Source organism: Ptychodera flava (genome assembly GCF_041260155.1).
Source record: "Ptychodera flava strain L36383 chromosome 23 unlocalized genomic scaffold, AS_Pfla_20210202 Scaffold_23__1_contigs__length_28996876_pilon, whole genome shotgun sequence".
In the NCBI taxonomy this organism is placed as follows: domain Eukaryota; kingdom Metazoa; phylum Hemichordata; class Enteropneusta; family Ptychoderidae; genus Ptychodera; species Ptychodera flava.
Window position 1 is genome coordinate 6958664 of NW_027248277.1, and position 22219 is coordinate 6980882.

At 37.7% G+C, this 22219-nt stretch overlaps 2 protein-coding genes across 2 annotated transcripts; both read right to left on the bottom strand.

The window, feature by feature from the left end:
* Positions 1 to 7460: 7460 nt before the first annotated feature.
* Positions 7461 to 21171, bottom strand: LOC139124119 (uncharacterized). The gene is made up of 6 exons (XM_070690263.1): positions 21101 to 21171; positions 14723 to 15940; positions 13479 to 13531; positions 12124 to 12608; positions 11346 to 11479; positions 7461 to 8674 (listed from the first exon to the last, which is right to left on the bottom strand). The coding sequence occupies exons 2-4, from the start codon at positions 15926 to 15928 to the stop codon at positions 12584 to 12586; spliced, it is 1284 nt and encodes a 427-aa protein (XP_070546364.1). The 5' UTR covers positions 15929 to 15940; positions 21101 to 21171; the 3' UTR covers positions 7461 to 8674; positions 11346 to 11479; positions 12124 to 12583.
* Positions 9358 to 12469, bottom strand: LOC139124364 (NLR family CARD domain-containing protein 3-like). The gene is made up of 2 exons (XM_070690505.1): positions 12124 to 12469; positions 9358 to 10961 (listed from the first exon to the last, which is right to left on the bottom strand). Exons 1-2 carry the CDS (start codon positions 12467 to 12469, stop codon positions 9358 to 9360), a joined length of 1950 nt encoding a protein of 649 aa, XP_070546606.1.
* Positions 21172 to 22219: the final 1048 nt, after the last annotated feature.

Here is a 22219-nt window from a genome sequence, read left to right on the forward strand (position 1 = left end):
AATGCTTCTCTTTTCAGAGTGTTTACACTCCTTTACGCATGCGTCCCCCTCATTTCCGGACGTTAACAACAATCTTCCTTCTTTGGCGTGATCCGGGCACATTCCGAAGCACCATTCCATGAGTATAGGATAAGGTATACTGTCACCTGTTCCAATTTTGTCACAGTTACCACGGAAAGAGAAAATCTAACCAATCACAGATTATAAGCGGGTGGCCGATTTTAAAAACAGCGCCCTCACATGGGCATTTTGAATGCCAAGGAATTCCCCTTTGACCATATATGGGCATATTTAGATTACTGGTCACTGTTTACCTTTAAGCCCACATATGTTTTTGCCGTGAACGTTAAAAAACCAGAATAATTTAATTGCATAAAGCAGGGCATCATTCAAGTAAAAGCCAATCAGAAAATAGGTTTTGATAGAAAACGTGCATAAATTATTGTAATTAGCAATACACAACGATGTGGCTGATCTTGGTGCTCACTACCACACAGCGTTCACTGTCAACGTAGAGCGCCCAATCATGGGAGGGACCGTGGCGCAATGTGTAAATGTTTAATGTTTTTAGTCTCAACCGCAGTATTCGCACCAGAAAGACGTCATTGATAATTATTAAACAAGGAAAAGATGGGTTTCTTTGCACGAGGACCAGCGGTGGCAAGTCTGTATGCTACCAGGCAGGCCGTCCCCATCGTGTTTCACGAGCGTTATTCGAAGGGTATCGCATAACTCGAGCTGCTGGCCCCACGCCTCGCTGTGCACAGTGTCCGACCCAGGCGTAGAACAACACCGCTGTGTATAACCTGTTGGTCAAAACTATTGATCATAAATTTACTTTACTACAAGTTATGTGTAAACGTTTATGTATCGATCTCTTCATTTAGGTTCACACTGAAAGCTTTCTTATCGTGCTGTGGGAGCTAGAAACGTGTGAATGGTATATTGGGGCCCTTTCATTCGCGCTGGTGGTAGTGCTTCTGCTCCGCGATACAAATTTACGCTTGGCTCCCGATCGTCTCTACACTGCCAAAATCACAGACCTTGGCAAATTGCGCAGTTGTTAAAGTCCGATTATGTTTAATTAATTCTTCACAAAAGTTACGCTAACAACGGAATCAAACCAAAAGAGGTTTAGTTTGTTCCATGGGTTTGCAGTTCAGCCGGGTGCAATCTCAGTAATCTGACATCGTATTTGGAATGTGATTATTGGGGCTAAATATTTTCTAACCTGGGTTGGTAACACTGCTGGTGGACAGAATTGTCCCCGAGGTTATCGTTCGCCCAGTTAAAGCGATGAAATTCGTTTCTTCGCTTCGATAAAGTGTGTATGTGCGATGTATGATAGTGAGCATGCGTGCGTGAGTGCTTCACGAACTCTACAACGTGTTGAGCGGTCTCAGTCAGAAAAATGTAACAACTTAGCCGGCTATTGAACCACTCTTTTTCTGGGAGTGGAGATTTAGCCGAGCGGTTCTGTCTATGGCCTCTCAGCTAGGCGACTGATGCCGTATGTTGTGGGTTTGAATCCGATTGAAAACTAGCCGTATTTTCTAACCTGGGTTGGTAACACTGCTGGTGGACGGAATTGTCCCCGAGGTTATCGTTCGCCCAGTTAAAGCGATGAAATTCGTTTCTTCGCTTCGATAAAGTGTGTATGTGCGATGTATGATAGTGAGCATGCGTGCGTGAGTGCTTCACGAACTCTACAACGTGTTGAGCGGTCTCAGTCAGAAAAATGTAACAACTTAGCTGGCTATTGAACCACTCTTTTTCTGGGAGTGGAGATTTAGCCGAGCGGTTCTGTCTATGGCCTCTCAGTTAGGAGACTGATGCCGTATGTTGTGGGTTCGAATCCGATTGAAAACTAGCCGTATTTTCTAACCTGGGTTGGTAACACTGCTGGTGGACAGAATTGTCCCCGAGGTTATCGTTCGCCCAGTTAAAGCGATGAAATTTGTTTCTTCGCTTCGATAAAGTGTGTATGTGCGATGTATGATAGTGAGCATGCGTGCGTGAGTGCTTCACGAACTCTACAACGTGTTGAGCGGTCTCAGTCAGAAAAATGTAACAACTTAGCCGGCTATTGAACCACTCTTTTTCTGGGAGTGGAGATTTAGCCGAGCGGTTCTGTCTATGGCCTCTCAGCTAGGCGACTGATGCCGTATGTTGTGGGTTTGAATCCGATTGAAAACTAGCCGTATTTTCTAACCTGGGTTGGTAACACTGCTGGTGGACAGAATTGTCCCCGAGGTTATCGTTCGCCCAGTTAAAGCGATGAAATTCGTTTCTTCACTTCGATAAAGTGTGTATGTGCGATGTATGATAGTGAGCATGCGTGCGTGAGTGCTTCACGAACTCAACAACGTGTTGAGCGGTCTCAGTCAGAAAAATGTAACAACTTAGCCGGCTATTGAACCACTCTTTTTCTGGGAGTGGAGATTTAGCCGAGCGGTTCTGTCTATGGCCTCTCGCTTAGGAGACTGATGCCGTATGTTGTGGGTTCGAATCCGATTGAAAACTAGCCGTATTTTCTAACCTGGGTTGGTAACACTGCTGGTGGACAGAATTGTCCCCGAGGTTATCGTTCGCCCAGTTAAAGCGATGAAATTCGTTTCTTCGCTTCGATAAAGTGTGTATGTGCGATGTATGATAGTGAGCATGCGTGCGTGAGTGCTTCACGAACTCTACAACGTGTTGAGCGGTCTCAGTCAGAAAAATGTAACAACTTAGCCGGCTATTGAACCACTCTTTTTTGGGAGTGGAGATTTAGCCTAGCGGTTCTGTCTATGGCCTCTCAGCTAGGCGACTGATGCCGTATGTTGTGGGTTCGAATCCGATTGAAAACTAGCCGTATTTTCTACCCTGGGTTGGTAACACTGCTGGTGGATGGAATTGTCCCCGAGGTTATCGTTCGCCCAGTTAAAGCGATGAAATTCGTTTCTTCGCTTCGATAAAGTAAAATGTTGTGATAAATTAGCTCCGTTCAATCCATGGACGACACAACTATATTTCGACGTGTAAGACGCCTACATATCGGAAATGGGCTGTCTCTGTGTGTTGCTTTCGACATCTTGTATCTTAGGGTGTGTTAACTTCGCCAAGTTTGTAGCGCCCGAAATAGCTTCTACCGAAAAACTAACTATTCAAAACGGGACAGCAGCGTCACCGACTTAATATGCGGTATCATGACTTGTACAACGCTATCAATACGGAGCGAAGTGAGTACAACGAACAGCATGTCATTAAATGTCGGAAAACTGAGATCGTCCGAAAATAGCACTGAGTGTACGGGGACGACCTTGAAATGGGACCGGACCGGGTTCGTTGCTGGCCGTAGTCTCTTGTGTATATACCGAAGCGATAGTATTCATGTGGTGTCGCCGTTGCTCTCGATCATGACAGAAAAACTCAAAATTTTGAAAGCTGTCGGATTTACATGTAATGCAACATATACCGGGAGAGATGCAATGGAACCGGATGATCTTAGAGCCTGAAAGCTCGATAATGTACACACAGACAATGAGGAGCTTGTCTGTTGTGGACGCCCTACATGACTTTGTAAAACGGATTCGTGATTGGCTAATTCTGATGATATGTTCTCATGAATAATTAATTAACCCCCATTCATATTTCCCCGGTTTCCCAGCGTAATCTGCCAGAGCTTGATTTTTGCGCAGGTCAGCGGAGCGGAAATTATTGCTCTGGCTCGCGAGAATGAATCAATAGTTGCCCTGCCCCATCTAAGACACAGGACCGCCCATTCGCCCGATTCGTTTTCAATATTCCTATTTTCATTAGGTGCTTAAAACGGAAGCCGATCGTAGTATCGAAAACATCTGTGTAACATTCTTTCGAATGACACATTTATGTTTGTAAATCGACCTTTGCGTAATTTTACAGTCGTTCCTCCGTGCAGAATTTCATTTCTGATTCGTGAAGGTATATCAAAGCCCTGCAGAGCCATTTTCTAATCTCTGCCGTTGATTGGATACTATCATTTTTTCAGAGGCTGGGATACAGCACAGCGTTTTTATTGCCGATTGTTTACTGTAGAGGTAAATACCTAGCGAAGGTCACGCTTTCTATCGATGGAAAAGTTACTTTTTCTTTTTATTTGATAGCTTATTCGTGAAGGCGTGTCTAAATCAAACAAAACAAACAATGTATGTTTACTCTGCGATGTTACCCAGATAATGTGTTATGCCTAGAAGCTAAGTCAAGCATAAACGGAAGCAATTGAAACGAGTTTATCTTATTATATATCCCACCTTTCTACGAGTGTAGATTTAACACATAAAACAGAGGAAACAGAACATTCAAACCTAGTTTGTTTCAATTTCTTTTGCAGGTCAGTCTTCAGCGTCTTAAAATCGAAATGTCTTATCGAATCATATACACTCCGTTGCTTGATATCCAATGATTTTTGATGAAGAAAAGCAAACTAAGCTCCAACACTCTAAAGCCATGTGTTCAGTTATTGAACAGATATTAGAACGCTTAACTGTAACACTTTTTGAACGCAGTTTAAGTATTCAGTAAGAAAACTAGAATGAATGTGTTCGGGTTTAGAACATATAGTGTCTCTATTTCGTTCTTTAGTTTCAGAGGAGTTTACTGGAGCAGAAAACAAATTAAAGATATCGTGATGTGTGTCTCTAACTAAAAATAATATTGTCTGGATAAAAACACGCGACAAACACTGTCGTCAGTTGGTGTTAGAATGGCAGCGGTCTATGGCTGACCACATCCATTTTATTTCTGAACACAAATGTTCAATACTAGAACACACATAACATTCCCATGTGATCAAACTGAACGCATCCGACGCGTCATAAGTGTCCAAACGTTTAGAGTGAAGCACGTCTCGATGATTCATACGTCGTTTGTGTTTTATTCAAGAGTTGAGTGCCCTGGCAACGATGGTGTACCTGGTCGCGTTTTGGTTAATCAACACTGGCAGTGTCATAGAGTTGACTACTTAATTGAAACTGTTGTACGTGCGGTGTATGTAACGCTTAGAGCCATGTAGGTTTCCTTTCATTAAGTTTGGTTTGCAAAGAAAATGTTAGTTGTAACAACATTTGACTTCTGAACAGTAAAATGCATGTTTTAGGCTCTTTCTCTGCTTAATTCGTTACTAGCTGTAGAGCGAATTGTTGAAAAGTGTGACTTAATAACAGCCACAGATAAACTAAATATTAGTTAACATGTCTCGAAATTTATTGTGCTCGAATCGAAAGTTAATTGTGCAGGAACTATTATTGATATCCGTCATTTCGCAATTAGCACAATACATTTTTGTAATACAATTTCTGCAAATGGCATTGGATAGAGTCAGATTCTTTGAAAACCCACCTTTTTTAACATTCATTGAAATTCTAATAGATACCCAAATCGATAAAATCAAGTCATTGGCTTTAGATTTGCGTTACTTCAACTATTGATAGGCAAGAAAGTGCCTTAAAATAAAGGTACAGTGCTTGTAATATTTCCTTGCCATTTTATGTGGATTGTAGCAAAGATTATTCCACTTCTTTGGTAATTTGATTTGATTTGATTTCATTTCATTTGATCTGATTTGATTTGCCTAGCATTGTTTCATGATGTTCATTTTCAATTCCCCATCATACAAAATTCTCCTGGGGCGACGATATACTAGACAAATTTTGTTTGGTGTACAAACATCTTTGCCATATGCAGAAAAATTAGAGCGAATCTTCTTTAATATACACAGTAATAGACTTAATGTGTGCCTTTTGAGTGGAATAGTTTCATCTTTACAGGCCAGTATCACGGTGTTTAATAAAACGACTCAATATAACCGAACTACAACTCAAATAAATGTGTGCCCTCCATCATTATGTGTGTGTCTATAGATGGTTAGCTTCATATATTATATGTGTGTGTCATGATCGATTGCTTTATATGAAGCCATTTTCCTTGTTCTATGGCTTACGAAGCTATACGAGATCTGGCATGACGATTGTATTTACCCGACATTTCGAATCAAGCTCTCCAAACACCGGTGGCGCTATATCTTAAACAATCAGACAGTTCAGAAGTCTGGGATTTTATTGTGACAAGTAATATTTTGTTCGAAGACGCAGTGTATGGATTCCTTCATCACAGAAAGTCTGTTTAGCATTTTCAGTAAAAAAAACTCCGGGTTGAAAATGTGAAACAGAATACTCGTATTCATAAAACTACGTTTGACCCACCTCAAAAATTAGAAACGTTTCAATTGCCTTGACAAGACTAATTTATCGTGTATGAATCATACACAGTGCAATAAACATTATATGTTCATAGCAGAGTTGGAAAAGAGAATTGTTGCATTGTATGGACTGATATATGGATTGGTGTTTAAGTAATATTTAATTGCAAAATAAAGGTTGTTTTCTTCCTATTCGACAGGATGAAACTTTAAACGTTTTCTTTCGTTTTCAAGTGTGAAAAATTTTGATGGGGTTGAAATGTGCATCGTTTCATTCAGGTTGCAAGTTACCTCAAATTTACTGACAATGGGCCTTATGTTATTGAAAAACATCGTGTCCTCGTTGGCTCAGTTTGTGATTGTATATGTTTTAATCATTTACGACGGTGTCAGACATAATCAAGCACTTTGTTAGACGGATTAAAACATTTGAGATATTTATTCAGCGCTTTCCGCTTAAACATAAGTTTTCTTGTGCAGAAGAGCAACCATATTATGTTTCAGATAAGCAAAATAAGGCTTACAGATTGCTGAATCGTCGATAAAGGTAAAGATTACAAAGCATAGCCTAATAATCAATACATAATGTAAAGATATTCAAAGATATTCCATATTGCGTTGAATAAATTAAACAGATGATTTTGGTCGGATTCGAACCTACAACGCACGGATCATAGTCACCGAGCGAAGACATCGCAGTCAAATCGCTCGGCCGAATCCCCCCCTTAAAAACGGGGGTTTAATAACTGAGCTAAATTATGTTGCAATTTTTCTGACTGAAACCCCTTCACATGGCTTAGATTAACGAATCACTCGCACTCACTTACCCGCTATCACTCATCGCACACATATTCCATCACAGCAATGTAACATTGCTTACTCAACATAATTGTTCTATAATGGGTTTTCTTCATCACCAGAAAAGACTGACGGAAAAGAAACGTCAAATACACAATGTAAAGTGGATACAGAACACTGAGAAAAATACAAGAGGCTAAAGTGGTGCGGTAACTAGACGGAGAATAATTTCTACAAATACGCATCTCGTTCAAATTTTAATAATGATATTCATTGTGATAGACATTCATGTCATGGTCTGCTATCTACATATACAAAGCTGTAAACCATTAGATAATCGAAAGAGGACTTTGTAACTAGCACCTTTGTAGGCGCCTAAGTGCTTCAGCATAATTATCTAATATTTTTGCATACTATTTACTTATCCATATCAAATGTCACAGCGTAGAGTGCGGAGTAACTTTGTATTCAAAAAATTACGGCGTACAGTGTTGTCATAAAATTAAGTACATACTTGAATGTTTCAAAAGAGTAATACGACTTTAAATGAAATCAAGGTTGGTCTGAACTTCTGTTTCCTTAACACGTTAGATATATTCTCACATGAGACCAATGACGTTTGCTATATGGCTTGTACCGAAAAACAGAAAATAAAAATAATAAACAAGAAGAGCCATTATTTTGGTGGTTGTGAATATGTTAAATACATTGCTGACACAAAAGCAGTTTTTCAAACTAAAGAAAAAAGTCTCATTCCGTTAATTCCTCAACACTCAACATTACAGTATTTCACTTACACGAATTACATTGACGAATAATGTTAAATGTTAGTATATATTATCAAAGTGTGAATTAGTACACGAATAATTTCATTTTGTCAATGTATATTGTCAGGACAAAATGTTATATTTTCTGAAAGAAAAGGTAATTGATATGTGAAAATATATAAAAATGTTGACGATTCATCGTCAATAGACGCCAAGACACCCTTAATGAATCCTCAAATGGTAAAACATAAAATAGCAAATAGAAATTTGTTGACTAGATACAGAATTTCCAGAATTATGATATGTATGTGTTTTTGTACTGAAACTGTAAACAGACAGAACATTACGAATAATATAATGACTTGAAAAGTTTCATTCGAGGGGAAAAGTCTTTAACAATTATTGTCATATATGTACATAAAACAATGACCAATGACAATACTGTACACACTTTTATTTCACTGTGCATACAAAACGTCAATAATGCTCCAAGAAAATTGTTTGGCTCAATATGTAATTGATGCTCAAAAACAATTGAGAAGAGATCATAAATTACATTGCTTTGAAATTGGCTGGATGTAAATCATAATATATCATGCAAGATAAGTTTACTATTCAACATATTCATACGTGTTTGCACTGATGAATGTGAATAGCTTTACATTATCCTGTTTTTACTTTGAATACCACATCAAATGTCCATAATATGACATCTAAACAAATATGAAATTGTCAACGATGAAAAGCATGCAAGCAATCGTTATGCATTAGTAAGGGATCATAAGTGATATAACAAGCAAAATGAATTTCACCTTACAACCTGCTCCCCTTTATTCGATTATGGAAAGATGTCCGGCTGCAAAATTATGTGAACCCTGATTACGAATTCCTGCTGTAATAACAGCGAAAGTTTTACCTCTGAACAATTCGAAAAAAACATACATAATGCTTACGGGTTTTAACTCATTTTTGCTTTGTATTGATTGATTTTATTGAGTTACTGTGCTAGTAGGAGATGTAACAAGCAAATTGAATTTGACCTTATAACTAAGCTTTGTGATGGAGTTGCATTAGAATATTCGACAATGTAATTCGTTCATAGAGATTGAGAAAGGCCCGAGTCGTTCTTTGCTTAATGACCATTTATATTTTGCAAGTTCGATATCAAAAGATAGATGACGAAGGGTGGCTGTGTATCATCAGGGAATATGTAAAGATTTGCGTAACTTTATCGACGTAGAGCCTCATATTTCCCTTCACTCAAGATATTCTTTTATCATTCGAGCGTATTATCAAACAACTATGTGTGAGTGCTGTATAAACTACATGCGCCTATTTAACTGACACATACTCCGAATCAGGAAAAACAAAAGTGTATATAAATTTACAAACAATATGTTCCGGGATAAGGATAGCGCAGGCTCAGCTACATATTCATTCTTTGACTCAGTACATCGTTTGAACATATTTTTGCTATATGTCAATAACGCCAAGTATCGAACCGTTGGTCACAACTCCAAGCTGTCACTACACCTGCGACTATAATAGTTTAAAGGCGGCGACCGTTTTGTGAACCTAGCCTCGGGAACTACAAGAACTCTCATGGCTAGTAGAACTTGTTCGACTGCAAAAGCTCTCCTGCCTCTCGACAAAAGCCTTTCTTTCATCATGACTCGGTTTGCTTCCATTAACTTCTTTTGTGCCTTTGGTATTTTTGGAACTGTCGTCCATTTCTACATTTAAACGTCTCGCTCCTTTATAAAGTTCCTCTTTTACCTTAATATCTATGTCTTTAAAAGCGACTTCGACTTGTAACCATCGCAGGTTTTCCATGTCCTTTAGTGCTACACATAGATATCTGGCATCTACGGTACCCATCTCGTTATGACTGAGATCAAGCTTCTCTAACATTTTCATGTATTTCATTTCCTGACTTAGGGAAACCAATTTTTTTTTTTCTATCGCATTGTGACTCAGATCAAGATATTGCAGGTTTCCTAAAAAGTGTGCATTATTGGCAAGACGCTTTAAACCAACGTCTGCTATGACATTCTGACTGACATCAAGGTGTTTCAGCTGTTTTAAATGCTCCAGCATTTTAAACACTTCCTTAAATCCCCGATCTCCTATTTGATTCCCACTGATGTCGAAGTGTTCTAGGTCTTCCAAGAAAACCATATGTTTACTTAAACGCTTTACACCCTCATCACCTATACAATTATGACCTAGCAAAATATGGGTCAGCTTGTTACATTGCTGCAACCCAAAGCATAATGCTGCCACACCGCGACTTCCAATGTGATTGTTACACACATCAAGATGTTGCAGGCGCTCCAAGTATACCATGCCCTTGCTCAACTCTTCTGCACCCCGATCACCGAAATTATTATTCTTTAGGCTTAGCTTTATCATTCCAACCATATCTTTCATCCCCCCACTAGGTTCGCCAACACCAGCATCTCTAAGATTGGCGTAACTTAGGTCAAGTATTTCTGTGCATTTAATAATTGCAAAGCTGCCACTCGTACTTTCTGCGGCTAATTGGCCTATGCTATTGTGGCCAAGGTACAGGTTTTGCAATTGAACCGCACCTTTCAACCCATTAGAAATGGAGATTGCACCCATATTTGTAATACTGTTGTCACTGAGGTCAAGATGAGTAAGTTTGGTCAATTTCCCTATTATTTCGCTTAGAGTTTTTGCGCCGACATCACCGATGTTATTTTTACTGAGATCAAAATATTCGAGCTCTGTCAGTTTCTCCAACATTCCAATGACACTCCTTGCACCAACATAACTGATACAATTATGACTGATATCGAGCTGACTCTCTCCATATTTGGGTTCTTCAACTTTTGTACAAGCACTGGCATTTAGGAATTTTAACTCACTGAATAGAGAGATATTTGTTAATAGAGTCTTGGCTACATCATGGGGTAGAGCAGAAGCTTCTAACTTTGTCACTTTGGCCATCTTTTCCTTTAATTGCACTATATTACTTACATTTAGTAGAGACAAATAATCTTCCATACTCTGAACCTTCGTAGTATGCTGTTCATAACCAAGCGCACCTCTTTCAATACCTTTGTGCTCTACAACCACATGGACAGTATTAGGCAATTCAAGAAGAGCCATGCAACCAACAGCACCCAGATAGTTTTGACTTAGATCTATTTCCTCTAGGAATGGATAATATCTTATGGATTCAATGAGATGGCTGACGATGTCAATCGTGAGGCTATTTCTAGGTATTTGCAACTTCCTTATTTCCAAGACTAGATTTTTTTTTGATTGAATCTTTAGAAATTCTGTGATCAAGGCCTCGTTGAAACCTACCAGGCACAGTACTTTTATGCATTTTAGTCTCGATAATGCATGTATCAAAATTTCGATAGCGTCAGTATCCCACACGACGTTTTCAATTTACATTCAGTTGCAACAATGGTAACATTTTCTAAACTCACGTGGTCATTGTTTGTTCCCATTGCATGTATATGCTTGATAAATGTCTCATAATATGTCATCAACTTAGCTACCATGTTGAACTCTGACAAGCTGTTTACCTTAAACTCGAAAGCAGGCTGGGTATTCGCTATGCAGCCCAAAATGAGGGATTTAAAATCATCTGATAATTTATCTTCAATTGCCAGAATTAAGGCATTCACTATCCTTGACATAGTATACACAGGTGACATATCTAGAAGTGGTAAACAAAAGATGTTAGACATAATTAGTGCTGGGAGAATAGAAAAATGAGAATCAGGATAATTGGATAGAGAAGTAATGTCGTAAATGTAAACTCTTCAGTTTTTCTTTTAAAGTTAAACTTTTGTTTTTATGAATAATTTGTAATATTGCAACATTTAGCTATAGAGCACCTAATACTTTTGAGAAATTTTAACAGTATGAATATCAATTTCTCCCAAATTAGTTCCAATCGTGTTTCCGGTACATCGGTGTACTGTATCTTAAGTGTATTAACGCATGAAGATACGCTACAAGACGCTGGTTGAAACTATAGTTAATATATGAGTTCCTTAACCGTGAAATTTAGATCTATGTTTGCTCAACAAACGATAGCTGTATTCAGAGAGAGAGAGAGAGAGAGAGAGAGAGAGAGAGAGAGAGAGAGAGAGAGAGAGAGAGGGATGAAGGATAGATTGCAAATGAAGACAGCGCCAATATTACTAAAGGCTTGTCGATTTCTGTCATTTGAAATTTGAGTTGAACCTCTTCTTGTATAGCATTGACATACGTAAATATAGATATGTGAAGTGTTTAAAAACTAAAGCATTTTGCTCAGGGGATTATCCAGTAACCGAGTTTGAAAGTTATACTTACCGTGAAGAATTTCTTTGACAATTTCATACTCCTTCTTGTCGATCTTCAGTCTAATTCTGATGGTACACCCAGCTTCTTCTGCTAGTGATCTCATCTTTGGCGTAATAAGAATACCACTCAAGACTTTGTCCACGCTTTCTGCTTCGTAGTTCTGCCAGAAATAATCAATGTCCGTTTCTGAAAGAAAACTCAACATAAACAGCAAGGATCCATCAGTAATGTCATCTAACCTTGCCTTAAAATTATCAAAGGCTTCATACAGCTCTTTTACTAAATCTGGGCTATTTCTAGCCATGATTTTCTGTTTCTCAAGCTCATAAAGTTCCTTAAGTTCAGATATTAACATTTCCCTCTTTGAATCTTGAACTGCTGTTGGTCCTTTTCCTTTTGCAGTTCAAGTTGTTGTCTTTCTTCATCCAGCAGATGAGCAGGCTCCATCTTCATCTTCTTATCTTTGATCTCAAGACTTGCAACACCCTTGAAAGCTGCGAAAAAATACAGGTAAGTCACTGAAATAAAATGCACAATAGAGAGCTTAGATTTCTCTCGACAAAAATTGTAAACTCATGAAGAAAAAAATATAGGAAAAAGGAGGACACATATTGTAAATTTTAGAAAATGTGCAGTCGATTTACAGATATATGATTAAAACGCAGCACTAATTAACTTTCGTCATGGCAGTTTGCCTGAACGTTTCTCCGTAGAAATTTACATAAAAGGAAAGTCTATATACTACATCCTAAAAGTAATCAAAGTCACACTCTCTAGCAACATCATGAAGAAAGTTAGCAACTGTGCGCTTATCAATCTGATAGGTCAGATTCAAGATGTATGTATGTACGTACGTACATACATATGTATGTATGTATGTATGTATGTATGTATGTATGTATGTATGTATGTATGTATGTATGTATGTATGTATGTATGTATGTATGTATGTATGTATGTATGTATGTATGTATGTATGTATGTACTTACGTACGTACGTATGTATGCATGCATGCATGGGTCTATCTAATCGTCTTTGACGAGGGAAAGTAGAGAAAACAAGAAAGGCCTTTTTGGTTGACATTGTCTGTTGTATGTGAAAAGGGAGATACTGGGTTCTTATGAACTACATATAGCGTCAAACACGAGTTTTTTTTAATTTGTAGCCATATTTCAGTTAAATTGGCAAGTACACAATGGTATTTCGTTCTTTAAGGTTTGGCGGAATTGTCTCAGACATTGTCCCTCCTGATTAACTGATTAGTTTGTCATAATTGTCATTCATAGAATCAGCACTAATAGTGAAAGCAACATCGACGGGCTGATTTGATACTCAAATTGCATTTGTTGTAACGATTACTCACATGGTCGCTTTCTTCCTGCCACTTTTACTGTCCCAGCCTGGAAATCGGTGACTCTGGAATCAATGCAGGGAACGTAAAATACTCAGGGTTACAAAACACATCAGTACAAACCTCTCAGAAACAATTATGAATAATTAAATATTAAAAAAATATGTAGAGCACGTTAAATCTCCGTAATCGTCTATCATGGCTAAATGATTAAAATCTTATTTCAAGTAGTAGCGGTCATCATGCATAATTGCAAAGTACCTCTCAGGATTGAATTGAATTGATTCTCGGGATCGAAACAGCAAGCAGTTTTCAATTTTTAGCATAAACACATTTCATATCTCGTCAGCATGTGCAATGTACTCACACAAGTGCCTTAAACACTTACTATCATTTCAATTACTATGGCAAGCAGTCAGCTCTACTCATTTAGTGGCGTTAGACTTGAATACTTCCATTAAGAATATCTGGTTCATACTGAATGGGTAGTTGCGACCAATTATAGTAACGCTTCACAAAACTAAAAAATTCCAGTGCCACATGCTGACGATTTTTCGACTTTGAATGAGCAAACCAAAATTTAAATTTATTCGTCAGTTGCAATGCAAAATTACACATTATAGGGGTAAATTCAAAAAGTATAAAATGTAAACAAAACAAAAGATGATAATGTGACTACTTAAATACCTTTTTTGTGTCTGTTTTATGCAAATATTAATTACATCAAATGTTTGATTAATGTTATCTTTTGATATTGAGTTTGAGATAATCCATTTGTTTAATGCACTGAGCATTTGCTAGAATCTAATCGTTTTTTATAAATAAGATCCTTGTTCTATCAACATTGATTATACATAGCGTTTGATTACAGTGTTATTATTTATACTAGAATAACTAGATGCTGTGGTACAATTGACCTTGCTACGTGCAAGTCATAGTCCTTGTTAGTAACAGACCACATAAACTTTGATAATTCAATACTATCTTGAGATAACTTTTTTCGGTCGCATGGGGTTGACTTTGATATCACACATTTGGTGATGTGATACTCCACATTTCATTAGTTATCCATAATTAGGTAATATGTCAACCAGAATTTCGAAGACGTTTTCTCTTTCTTGAACAAATATCAATTTTGAAAATGGTTGTTCCGCAGCCTTCAGCTTTCGATTAGAATGGGAGCAGATAAAATGTATGGTCCAATATACCCATTGTATATGTGTTATAGTATTGAGTACAATTTTATAGATCCTTACCTTTCCTTTGTAATGCAGAAGCCGAAGATGTTTCATGAAACAAGATTTGAAATTTTCATGAGTTGCAGTAACTTCTGAGTTACTCTGCAATTTGCTCTTAAGAACTAAGATCGCGTGGCTGGCTTGCTCACTTTTGAGCAACATTTTGTTAATTTGCTTTGATAAACCACCATCAACCAATGGGTCATACAAAAAATGTTCTGCATCAGCCTTGAAATATTTCCCTAGGAATTCTGCAGTTGCTGTACGCTTTGGCACCAAAACGGGCAGTCCAGCAGCTATTGCCTGCAATGCTTCCATACTGAATGGTTCATCGGGTGGTATTACGAGGACATTACTTTGCTGTAGGTCAGTAATAGCATGTTGCTGAGAGCTATTGAGGGAGTGAGCGTTTGGTTCTATGAAGGAACACTCTAGGTTATCTTTCAGAAAGTTTTTAGTGTCAGTGGGGTCAGCTTGTGATGAAATACGAACAAACCACTTCGGGATATCTCCGATTACACTTTCCAGTGCAACCGCTGTTTGACCTATTACGGCAGAGAGAAATTTGTACTTGTCGCATTTTACATCTTTATCTGTAATTATTGATAATATTTGCTTTACGCTATCTGATTTGGAGAGCTGCTGATCAACATTCAGGTCAAAGAAGTCCTTCTCGGGTCTTGGAAGATATAGTAAATGGTTTATGTGAATCTCATTGCCTCTGTAGATTAAGTTGTATTCCTTGAATACAGTTGGTCCGACAGAGAAAACTGCTTCTGCTGCTTCAGCAAATTTCAAGTATTTCTGTCTCAAATCTGCTGGTGGAATGCCGTGGTTTATCAACACAATATCTGCATGTTTGAAAAAGCGATCTTTTAAAACAACCGAAATCAGAGATATTGTAGATGACTGAATATGCTCAACAATATATTCAACGTTTTGTAATTCTAACAGAGTTGTAAAGAATGTTTCAGGTGACAGAATCCAGTCCGACGTTGGTTTGTCATCTTTGAATATGTCAAGCACATGCTTATTAAAACACGGTTGTATCAATTCAACTCCGCAGTCAGCAGCGTCTTTCTTTTCTTCTTCAGTTGCCTTCAAAACAACACAGCATATCTTCGTTTGTCTGTTTTGTGCTGCAAGGCTTGCAAGTTGACAGTTGATAGCTGAAACTGTGTCTCCAACACGGGACCACCTTTCAGCCAGGAATAGAGATGTCATTTTTACTTTTAGCTGGTAAGAAAAAAATGGTAAAATGACAATTGTTAAGGTTTCATTCAATTGATGTATTCGATCAGTTGGTGCATTATTTCAATCGCAATGCTCCTCGCCGTAGTTGGTTTGATGTATGGAGATAAACGACATTGAAGTACAAAGATGAAATGAAAGTGTTACTTATGCATTATCGATCCAGAAGACTGGATACTTAGAGGTTATTACCCAATATCGCCTGTTCCTGTGTCGTATCAGCATGAGGGACGATTCAGAATTTACTTCCAGGGGGAGGGTGGAGGATTTTCTATTTTCTCGGTGATTTTTTTCCATGCCCCCCCCCCTAGTAAATTACAGAAAAAATCTATTGCCCCCCTCATCTTTCCTGTTTTTTTCCATGCCCCCCCTAATATATACATGCATGCTTATACATTATAGACATATCCAGTCTAACAAGTTGCAGGAACTGTAGTGGACATTTAATCGATGATATAACAAATCATTTCAGGGTTATGTGACTATAAAAAGACTGATTTGCAGGGTCTGCAAGTGGCACACTTTTGGAAAGGGTAGCAATAAACATATCTGGTTGTAAATTTCTGAAGAAAAGTTAAATACTAAATATGAGTATTTTTTTTATTATGTCTCACTGATACATATGATGCACACAAAGACAAGCAAAGATGTCAGTTAGAAATGGTGAACAGAAAATCAGAGGAGCAGATAATTGGCAAAGTGATATATATCTTGAAGTTTAAGGTAGCTAAATACCTTTTAGACACTTTCAGATTTTATTTTTTTCTCAATTGAACACGTCCCAAATCCCAATGAAGTATACATTTTCTGAAAGCCCTGATATAGAGCTATCCGACCAAGCACAGTACACGGTCATTATTTGCATAAGAGTCACGTGACAAGCGTTTTGCTGAAGCTTCAAAAAACCGGTTTTTCCCGCCTTATGCAAACACGCTGCAAGATTTCCGGTTAGAATTTCTTCATTGACAAGCCTTGACAATATCCTTCAAAACCGTGTCTGCGATTTTTTCCCAGAGGCTCCATTCAAATTATATGGCGTGATAATTAAAATTCCTTGAAAAGAACCTTCATCTAACATCTTTAAGAGCGCATTAAAAAAAACAAAGGCATATAAAGAAAATCCCAGACACAGTTTTGAAGGATATTGTCAAGGCTTGTCAATGAAGAAATTCCAACCGGAAATCTTGCAGCATGTTTGCATAAGGCGGGAAAAACCGGTTTTTGGAAGGTTCAGCAAAACGCTTGTCACGTGACTCCTATGCAAATAATGACCGTGTACTGTGCTCGATCGGATAGCTCTATATCAGGGCTTTCAGAAAATGTATACTTTATTGGGGTTTGGGACGTGTTCAATTGAGAAAAAAATAAAAATCTGAAAGTGTCTAAAAGGTATGTAGCTACCTTAATGGTACATCATTTGCAGATATCCAGATATTTCTGGAAGGTGAGATGTACATGTACATGCACACGTTGAGCATACAATTTCATTTGATGATGCTGAATATTTGCAGACTCACGGTGAAAGTTTTAAACATTAGGAATTAAAATTGGTGAAAGCCAACTTGTTTTTAATTTTCTCTTTTTTTCTAATTTGGTTGTCATAAAACCAAGTAGCTGCCACTGAAAGCAACAATGCTGAGGAATATTTTAGAACATTTCTTGAGCAAAACACCTTATCCAATTAAAACATGAATTCACATGTTATTCTGCTCATTCCATTCACAATCCATTATGTTCATATTAAAATGCAGATAACCCTGTGTAAGTCAAAATTCACATTTTGTCAGCAGTATTTTTCAAAATTGACAGAGCATTCATATTTCAAATTTTTTTAACAAACGTTAATTTTAAAATAGTCATGATGCGCGTGTTTTCAGATGACACGAAACAATACATGTTAATTTGTTTTTTGCCTTTTCTGCCAGCCGCCACTGAGAAATCTTTGATTATACATATCAGAATGAATGGGACACAAAAGCATTAGCATCAATACACATTGTGTAAGCCTATCAACATTTCTCCTAGCCTCATACACACTGAGATCACTTCTTGGACTACAGCAATTTCTTGTGTACACTATATTTTAACAATACGACACCATAGCATTGGTGCAGTGCCACATGATCTTCTGGATGCACATACAAAATTATTGGAAAATCAACCCTTTTGTAAATTTTTCACCATATATTTTTGACAGTAATACATAATATTTTTATTTTCAACATTAAAAAACTATTCGCTGAAAAGCACCTTGAAGATGACACGGCCAAAAATGTATTTTCAAAAAAGTTTATAGTAGATGTAAGCACTGTAAAAAGTTATGTAGAACATTTAAAAAATCTAGAAAGGGTAAATTGATGAGAATGAAACATAGAAAAAGGAGCAGAAAAGAAGAGTAGCAGTAGCAGTAGTTTACTCAAAGGATGAAGTGTATATTGGGGTAAAAAACCTCAATTTTGTATTAATGATAAAATTAATTGAAGTCAAAAACTAGACAGTATTTTTCTGAAATGTAATATTTCACTTGAAAGGAGGGTATTCATGTAGAAAAAAACAACTATTTTATTTGGCATTATCCATCTTCATTTTAAAATTGTAGGGGTTTAAAGACTGACACTCTAATAATTGATTAAAATCATGATCAGCAAAATTAAAATGCCTCTTATTCAAAATGCCTCTTTTTAAAAATGTAAGAGCTTTATTGCCAAACAAAACCAATTGATAGTTGTTGTGTTATATAGCATTTAAAAAACATAATGTGAAATTTCAGAAAATTTGACCCAGTCGGAGTAGAGTTATATTCTTCGGAAATTTTGAAATTGGGAGGCAAAAGAAGCCAAGAAATCGGGTGATTTGCATACATTTGCACAAATTAACACTTCTTTATCATGCAACTTTACACTGCTTTACAAGCTACAAGGTAAACCCAACCTTAAAAAGACATTTGCTGTAATTTTTAGCATTTGTTCAATGTTCATCTCTGTGTATCAGCATTTGTTTGTTATTCTATCACTACATAGAACACCCAATGCTGTATTTAGCAACATACCAGTGTGAACATAAATGACCATTGTTATTGTTGATAAATGAATTCTAGTCTGGACTTGATCTGAGATCTCTTTTCAACAAAAACAACCCCGACTGTTCACTGTATGGTTTGTATTGACATGCTAAATACTGGACATTTCATAACGCTTCAGGGAGGAGAACAAGATACTGCAGTAGATGCATAAAACAAACCACTGTGAATATTACCGAATTTGGCAGCTAAAGGAGTTTAACTAAACATGTTGAGTTTATCTGTCACCCAGGTTGCGTCTATGGTTCTCTTTTGTAGAGATCAGAAATTCTGGGCAAATATTGAATTGATGTTTTTTTTTCCTTGGCCCCCCGTAAAAGATTGTGGTATTTTTGTCTGCCCCCCCCCCCTAAATTTTCTTGGGAAAAATGGGTGCCCCCCCTGAAAATCCTCCACCCCCTGGAAGTAAATTCTGAATCGTCCCTGAGTGTCATTTGTGCTGCGTCAGACACGAGACGAAGTCGAGTGTCTGACGCAGCACAAAAATGACACGAATGCTGGTACGACACAGGAACAGGCGATATTGGGTAATAACCGATTTATCATATACCCATGCCCATAATTTTAGGGAATTTTTACTAATAGAACGAAAAACCTTTAATTTTGAGGTTTTACTTTATTACGCCTTGCGCATAAATATCAGAATGTTTATGTGAACAGGCTTCATTCATAAAGTATACGACGAAGATGTCAACATCACGCGCGACATCGCTGCAAGTCGTCCATATCTCAATGAAACCCAAGAAGAAAGACACCGGGATACAAAAATCGTCATACAGAAGGAACATTTTAAGGTGCAATATGCTATTACAACTGTAACCGATCAAAAACTGCTCAGCTTTAAATCTACCCTGATTTCGATCGTCGTACGGCACGGAGCTCGCGCGGAGAGGGGACGCCATTTTGTTAGTTTACCTTTAGAGTTGCCATGTCAACAGTCGTCGCGCGCGCGACATCGCTGTCACGCCACGCGCTCACTACCTGTTCGGTGAAGACCGTGCACAGTGCCGGCGCCGTGCGAACGACAGAATGTTTGCTAGAACTTGACCAAAAAAATACCATGGGAAAACATTTCAAGACTCAACGTGATATTTCCGTATTTTGCAACCAGAAATACCCGTGTTCCTCGAAGCCCTTCAAGTTTTTACGTCGGCGACATCGCTTCGCAGGCGGGGAGCGGCAGCCATTTTGTTGTTTACGTTGTTTACCAACAAACTGCTAATGACGTTCATCGTGCATATCTCGACGTTTACCGTGAAATATCACTGCTGATATTTTACGTTGAACGTCACTAGGATGTAGCAATATGGGCATGGGTATATGATAGTTCATATTATACACTGTCAAGGTCTTTGTAAGATTGAACATAACCCTCATCAGGAATTGTCTGCGATCGGTCTATCAATGCAGCGCTTAAATGCTGACAAAAACTATGACAACATTTTGTTTACTTAAAGGTCACGGGAATTGACTGTAGAACATATACAACCCTTTGCTCATTTAGTTTACAAAACTCTTGATCTTACAAAGGACGGGTGATAATATTCAAAATAATATGTACTAATTACTATACAATGATTCGTTGACAGAAATATTACGGGATATCAACACTAATTGAAGAAGCGAAACCTCGACTACTTATAATCGCCACGAATCACGCCATAATAAACGCTGTGACGTCATGTCTATTTTGAGCTCAGGGCAGCGAGAACAATGCGTCAACAACATTGCATTACAAACACAAATTTCAAACTGTCAAGATAATCTGACAAATATTTTGCATTATCCATATTTTTCTAGTATTCAAAGGTACTGACAGTGTGATACTTGTTTCCCTTGCAATCTCTGTACTTCCTAAATTTGAAAAAAAAAAGATACCAGGAACAGCAGGCATTTCAGGTGGTCTTATACGATAGGTATGGTAATAAAAGTTCTATTTCCGTGTCAACAACTAACGTCGCAATGGTTTTTCTGGTTGTTATGGACACTACAAATCTGCTGGAATGTTAATTGAATACTTTGAGCACTTAAAAGCCATCTCTTTACATACAAGGAGATAAACTCACCTTTTTACAGAAAAAAAGAAGAAAATACACCAAAGTCGCCCACTGAAAGCCACTTAAAACACAATTAGTGATACATTAACCAGGCTTTTAACTACGCCATCAACGTTTGCTTTTTTTAATCTGACATCTTCGTTTCGATAATGCCTGACTGTACTCCAGTATATTGTAAATTCAATGCTAGAAACTTGTCTCCTGATAAATTGAAAACATTCGATAGTGTTTCGACATTGACGAAATCAGAGACTGGAGTTTTCCGGCCAGAACTGTGATGAACAACCTGGCAACTATGTTTAAATCTATTATACCAGTGTCTGAAAACATGTCAACAAAACAACCTTGGAAAGTACATGCCTTATGTACATATGTCACAGCTTGCCATGTATTTCAGGAATTCGTAGAAACGGCAACAGCTAATGATATTGGTGATACGCAGTTAACAACGACTTTACGCAAAGTCAAGTGAAAACGACAAAAAATGTGTTTCTCACCCTGTCATAAATTTCGGCCTCTTTTTACTACCACTGTCGTTACAGAAATGTTGAAATTACCAGTAGGTTGGCACTTAGGGATCAAGAAATGTAAATTGGACTTCCAAGTGATTGTGATACTTTTGAAAACTTGCCAAAATGTACTAGCAGCTTTGCTGTACAATTTATCAGTCCTTGAGATTAATTTCGATGCCTGAAACAGCAGACAGCCTTTTAGTGATTATGAAAGAGGGCGGTGATATTGCTCAAAGGGTTGTCCGAATTTTTTAATGGTAACGAGTACTTGCACCATTTAGGTATGCAGTAGCCATATTAGTCGAAACTATTTACGCTGGTAGTAGCCGTAGCATAATCATCAAACGAGAATGCGATACTAAAGTGCCGTTATGCAGACTATGACAAGGACGAAGGTCCCTACAACATTTTTCGCATACACAAAAATTGTAAAATACCTCTTAGTATTTTGAACGGTTAAAACATAGGACAAATCCTCACTTTCCATTGTAATTAGTTGCAACAATACGTTTAAGATGAGAAGATGGCCGTCATGTCATTTGGAGACGTAGCTTTTTTTGATTCACTGTTGTTAAATTTTTGTCCTGCATGCAAATCGTCTGTCCGAATATGGTAC

Excerpts from the sequence above, each read along its gene's own strand:
- LOC139124364 (XM_070690505.1), bottom strand. The coding sequence starts at position 12,469 with ATGTTAATATCTGAACTTAAGGAACTTTATGAGCTTGAGAAACAGAAA. Across the intron at positions 10,962-12,123 it reads TGTCAAAGAAATTCTTCACG|AGGAAATAGATCTAAGTCAA; the intron begins GTAAGTATAACT and ends ATCCATTCCTAG.
- LOC139124119 (XM_070690263.1), bottom strand. The coding sequence starts at position 15,928 with ATGACATCTCTATTCCTGGCTGAAAGGTGGTCCCGTGTTGGAGACACA. Across the intron at positions 13,532-14,722 it reads TTCTGCATTACAAAGGAAAG|AGTCACCGATTTCCAGGCTG; the intron begins GTAAGGATCTAT and ends CATTGATTCCAG. Across the intron at positions 12,609-13,478 it reads GGCAGGAAGAAAGCGACCAT|CTTTCAAGGGTGTTGCAAGT; the intron begins GTGAGTAATCGT and ends ATTTTTTCGCAG.